A 5,713-nucleotide genomic window follows, 5' to 3' on the forward strand; every position below is an offset into this window, starting at 1 on the left:
TCCAGATTGCCTGAGTGAATGTCTGGAGGTGTAGGCATCTCGGAATGATTGTGTTAAGCTAGCACTAATTCCCTTCCCCGTCCACCTTTACTCTATTCTTTCCAATAAGGCTTTCAAATAAGTCATGGTTGTACGGCAGTGAAGCATTGGTGTTGAGCACTGATGTCATGCTGTCGTTGATGATCATGATGATGATTATGCAGAAGGGACCGTGCTCGTTCCTGAAGAGGGGAAGGCGCAAGTGCTTCTGGATGAAATGATCAAAGTCATCCCCTCTTTTAGTATGCACTTTGGACCCACAGGTCATAATGTCATGCTCTTGGACATGCATTCGTTGAACACGCCACTCGCAATCCAAGGAGAGGCACTTGGAGTTGTTGAGCGTTTTACGTAACTTGGAAGTTGTATCAGTTCCGATCGCAGTGTGACAGATGATGTCAATGCACGAATCCTTAAGGCTCGGGCCACGTTTGCTGATCTGAGACACCTATGGTGGCAAGGCGGTATGTCCCTGAGTCTCAATGGACGTGTCCATCAGGCTGCAGCACGAGCTATTTTGTACGAGACATGGCGTCTTAGAGCAGTGGAACTGAAACATCTTCAGGTCTTCTGCAACCGGTGTCTCAGAACCATAGCTTGTGTACGCTGGTATGGGCGAATCCGTAACGAGGCCATTGGGAAACAAGAAGTCGGTTGTGCAACGGAGAATCCCATCGAGGAATGTCTCCAGCGCCAAAAGCTGTGGTGGTTTGGTCATGTATTATGCATGTCAGACCATTGTTTGCCGAAGAGAGTGCTGTTTTTCGTGCCCAGTTCAGAGTGGCGGAAGCAGAGGGGTAGGCAACCACTGAACTGGCAGATGAAGATGGAATCGATCACGAAAAGTCTACGCGCTTTTGGTGCAGCCCGCCCTCCAGGATGGGGTGCACCTGATTCCCACCGCGTCTGATCAGAGACGCTGTAAGACATGGCTGCTAATCGATGTCAATCGCATTGTTATCAGTTTCTATCCAGATTGCCTGAATGAGTGTCTGGAGGTGTAGGCACCTTGACATGACTGGTGGGCTAGCGCTAAGTCCCTTTCCGGCCCACGTTTCTTCTTTTCTTCTCTATAACTCTGAAATAAATCATGATTTTACGGCAACGAAACATCATCATTGAACGATGATGTTATGCTGCTGTTACTTGTGGTAATGATGATGTTAATGTTTTGAGAGCAAGCCAATTACCGAGCTCGGCGAACAGATCAACAACCGTCTGTTTGACCGCCTATGATCATGAGAACTACAACCAGGCGGGGTTTAATTCGCCTTGATATCAATTATATTTGGAGCTGCTAAATTAAGAAACAACCTGGTGCGCAGGTAGATTTTGCTATGTGGTTACCCAGGTCGAAAAAGGGGGTTATTTGAACCTTTGACCAAGCGTCCGGCTAATGAGGTGATTGGAGGAAAATAGGATTTAATTGCGGGTCCTGCCAGAAGCCTCTGACTCGCGAAGGAACATGTTTTAGGGTCTGCTTGGGAACTCAACAGTTTAATCCACTTGGCTCTGGAAGGCTTTTTCTAGCCAGAGGACACTGGATGTAAGGCGATTGTCTAACTTATTGAGACTACTCACAGCAGATACCTTCGGAGCATCGACAAATTCCATAGTTTTCACAGTATTTTAACCGTGTTGAATGATTCATCGACACAGTCACCCTGTGGGCGATCGACCTGTGCGGTTTTTAGTGCCCTTTTTGTGAAGTTTTCCGAGCCCGTCCTTCAGTGGAAGGCAGCATTGGTGTTGTTATGACTACGACACCACCTGATACTACGATTACTCGTGGTATGGGGTCTCACTGCTGTTAGTCTGGTTGCTTCATTTTGGCCCTCTTGACATTGTTGAACCTTGCGGAACGAAGTTTCTGTTTGTGTAGCCCGCGAGTTTGTTACATCACTGAAATCTGATTACAGGAAGAATGTGGCAGGTTTTGGTCAGGGTTCTTTTAACTAGCTCCTCCAAATGGTCGCCGAAATATCACCCGGACTTTTTGCCTCTGATTCCGTCACTTCAACTTCAACTTCCGCCTCAGTCTAACATGTAGGTGCATGCCTTTTCCTTTTATCCGTTGTCGTGGCATTCGCTTCTTCCGTCCGACTCCCATAGTCGTCCACAGTATCTCAGCCCTCGTGCTTCCTTCGGGTGGCACAACAGCTAAGCACCGGAAGGGTGTTACAACTGAACGATTTTTTTTACAGTCATCCAACTAGTGGACGTGTGTGCGCTGCTCTAATCGCCCATATCAGTTTTTATTAAACATGCAAAGCTCCCCTTCTTCATTTTCTTCAAAATTGCTCCCCTGTTCAGCGGTCAGTTATTTCTAACATCTTATAATCTTATTTCTCAGACTGAGGTTAGCGCCCATCTATTCAAACTTCCATAATCTTCTACAGAATTCACCGTGCCTATAGATTTCACCACCTATTGGTCCTTCCCTCCAATTTTGAGTTTGTACGTTAGCGAAGTGTCTATGCCAACACTGGTGTTGCTGTCTTCGATGGTGGAATAAAGAGTTAACCATCCTTCTTGGTGTACATGAGCAGTTCTGACTATAAGTCCCAAAACGAACTGAAGAGCGTTTCTAACGAAATACACTCGTTTGCAAACTAATTTGGTTTTTCGAGAGACTCACCTGGAACCCGGCTGAATCTCTCGTGCGACGTAGAACATAAGGTTGACGGGAACTCGGGGACTGCGCCTACCTGATGAGCCCCAAGGAGGGCGAAATCGGTCGTGGGCTGTCGACGAATTCTCAGCAACCTCATGAGTAGTGCGTTACGAATATACATGTATCGCGATATCTCGAATAGCGTAGCGACTGAAACATGAGGTGGCCTGGTGCAGCACATTCAGTTGACTGGATACATCACAGACAAGGGATTCAGCTGGGTTTCAGATGAGTCTCTCGAAAAACTAAATTAGTTTGCAAATGAGTGTACTTCGCTAAATTCGTGCAATTCGGTTTCAAGTAGAACATAAGGCTGACAGAAACTCGGGGACTGCGCCTACCTAATGAGCCACGAGAAGGGCGAAACCGGTCGTGGGCTGCCGACAAATTTTCAGCAACCTAATGGGTAGTGCATTACGAATGAACAATGTTTCTTTCGTCTGGAACGCCCAGTGTACCCAAGTACCTGAGGTGTCCATAGTCCTCTTTCGGGAAGATTATACAATGATGTGCAAAAGTTTTAGGGACGTCGCCCTCATAGATGTCACCCCTGACATTTTCTTCAAGAGCGCTTAAATGCATCCTACCAAGAGAAGTTCGAACACGGTACAACCAGGTTGGTTTTTGCAGCAGGAGAAATCGCGTCCACCAGATTTTCACCCCGTGCTGGGTTCAGAAATGTCAAGCTGAGTTTTAATCTGCAAACCACTGCCTGCTTCTTCCGCGCTTCGTTTGGCTCTGCCTGCGTCGAGACTCTGTGGACTAGCCTGGTCGGTAATACCATGCCTACCAAAATGCCTCGACTCGACAACGAAATGTCGATCCCAAGCTTATGGTCTTGCCTCCGGTCTCAAACAATGGATACCCCTTATAGTTTGTGTGACTCGACTCCGCAACTTAACGAATGGTCCGACAGACAATTGGGGATACCCTTATGTTCGGTTAAACACTGGATATGTGGATTATGGAGCTTGAGTATGCTGATAGCCTACTTGGCGGAGTCACTGGTTTAATAGTCGTCCTCGATCGGGTCTTCTGTTACGTAAGATTCATCGGACAGTCGGTCGACATCGCGAGATCGGAATGACAGTGTGGAGTCCTATTAAAGATGAGGAATTTGAATTCATTGCAGTATTTTGGTTACACTACCCCATTCAACGAGCACAACATACGTGTTGCTAACCTCCTGAACCGCGGTAAACGATACTTTTTACAGCTATTAGGTTGCCCCTCAGAGCCCACTCACGATAACCACAGAGGTGGTTTACAGTGATTTCCGTGATATCACCACTCTTCCCAGGGTGCTGTTACACAGTCGGCACACCCGATTGGCTTGCATTCTAGATGAGCTCAACCGCTGAAGTACATCTTTAGAAATTCCAGGGTTAATACCTTGAGCTCTAAAAAATTCGTTCGCTCGAGAGGATATTTGTGTTTAAAGGGAACGTTGCACTAAGATTAATTTACTGCGTACATTGCTTCTCTTTTCAGCTTTTTGAAGCCCGCTCTGTCTCACAGTTGCTAATGCCTGGCAACACCTTTCGAGTACGTGTCTTTTCTCCTCCTATTTTGCTTTAGTTTTCCAGCTACAAGGAGGCTATCAAGAAAAACCTCCTAGTCACTTTTAAAAGTGTTGATTATGCTGATGATGACGTGAGTTTGACTTTTCTGTCCTTCAGTGACAATCTTACAGGCCGAGTTGGACAGCTATTTCAGTCTCACTTTGGAGAAGTGGAACCACTTGAATGCCGGAGAGCTTTTTAGTACGTTGTCGCTGTTTCTTTATTTCGTACAGCTTCCTTCAGAAAACGCATAGCACCATATGTTTTGAGTGTGAAGTTGATATTACTCCATCGGGTAAGCTGTCGCAAGTTAATTCACCCTTGTCTCTAGAAACAAATCGTATCAGAGCTAAAGTCCGTTTTGGAACGTGCAAATCATGATTCGCTGTCCCCGATACTTGAGTAATCTTTCCAACTTCGATTTATCGTCTGTATCTAGCCTTGTTGCAGCGTTATCTTGTGATTTGCGACATGACTTCTTCGAAGACATAGAAGAATTCCTCTCTCAGATTTTCCGCATCATATTTCAAAATTATCAGAACATGGATATTCTTGAACAGTGCTTCAAATGCCTAGCTCATTTGATCTATTTTCTGCACCGGCAGATGCTTCGAGATATGGGAAGTACCTTACAGTAAGTACCATGTACGTTTTGCTATCCTGCTTCATCCGTAGGTTGTTTTTGCCGTTGTTATCAAACCAGACGAGATATATTCCTCGCTTTGCTGCTGAATGTTTGGCTTTTATAATGAGGAAAGTCCCAGATAGACGCGCGATGCTCCTGACCGTTTGGCAGGCTGTGGGAGATGTCAAGGTTGGCTTTTCTGCGCGTTTTTTATACCTCAGCTTATGAGCATATTGCTTCAGGAAGTGTTGCGCGGTGTGGATGGGAAGTACCATTCAATAGCAACCGAAGTGAGTTTTGTGACGCTTTTAATGATAAATACTCAGATCCTACCGCTGCTCTTTGACCTAATATGTGGTACCTCGGTGGACAGAATCGTGCCCATTTCTTCGACCCGAATCAAAAGATCTGGAAAAAGCGGTTTGAACACCATACTGAAGTCTGCCATATCGAAACAGAATTCAGTAGCAGAGGCTAGTCAACCCACACAAGTGGACCCACAGTTCGTGGACTCTATACCACAATTAACTTCAGAAGTGCTATCCTCCCTGGCCGAGAATTTCCTGAGTCCTGATCAATTATCCTACACGACCAAACTTCTGCTTGAACGGTTTGAGCTGTTGAAAGCCAGACTCACTGAAACTGCGTTCGAAGATTTGGTACGGATTCTGGAACGCTTGCTGAGTGCCCTGCGGCTCGATGTTTTCAATCAACTGGAAGAAAACTTTGGCCATGTATGTTTATGTTCTGTCCGTTCCCTGTGTTTTTCACTGATCCTAAATTTGTCATTCAACATAAATTTCGATAGATATA

The 5,713-nt window shown here is 45.8% G+C and overlaps 1 protein-coding gene across 1 annotated transcript in view; it reads left to right on the forward strand.

Moving 5' to 3' along the window:
* Positions 1-5,124: 5,124 nt before the first annotated feature.
* T265_07324 (hypothetical protein) overlaps positions 5,125-5,713 on the forward strand; it is a gene marked incomplete at both ends in the record, with an annotated part of 36,918 nt that continues 36,329 nt past the window's right edge. Inside the window, 2 exons of the mRNA XM_009172816.1 lie at positions 5,125-5,190; positions 5,227-5,634. Of these exons, the coding sequence (XP_009171080.1) occupies positions 5,125-5,190; positions 5,227-5,634 (474 nt within the window). The remainder of the gene's footprint in view (positions 5,191-5,226; positions 5,635-5,713) is intronic.

This window comes from Opisthorchis viverrini (assembly GCF_000715545.1).
Source record: "Opisthorchis viverrini unplaced genomic scaffold opera_v5_168, whole genome shotgun sequence".
Classification (NCBI taxonomy): domain Eukaryota; kingdom Metazoa; phylum Platyhelminthes; class Trematoda; order Opisthorchiida; family Opisthorchiidae; genus Opisthorchis; species Opisthorchis viverrini.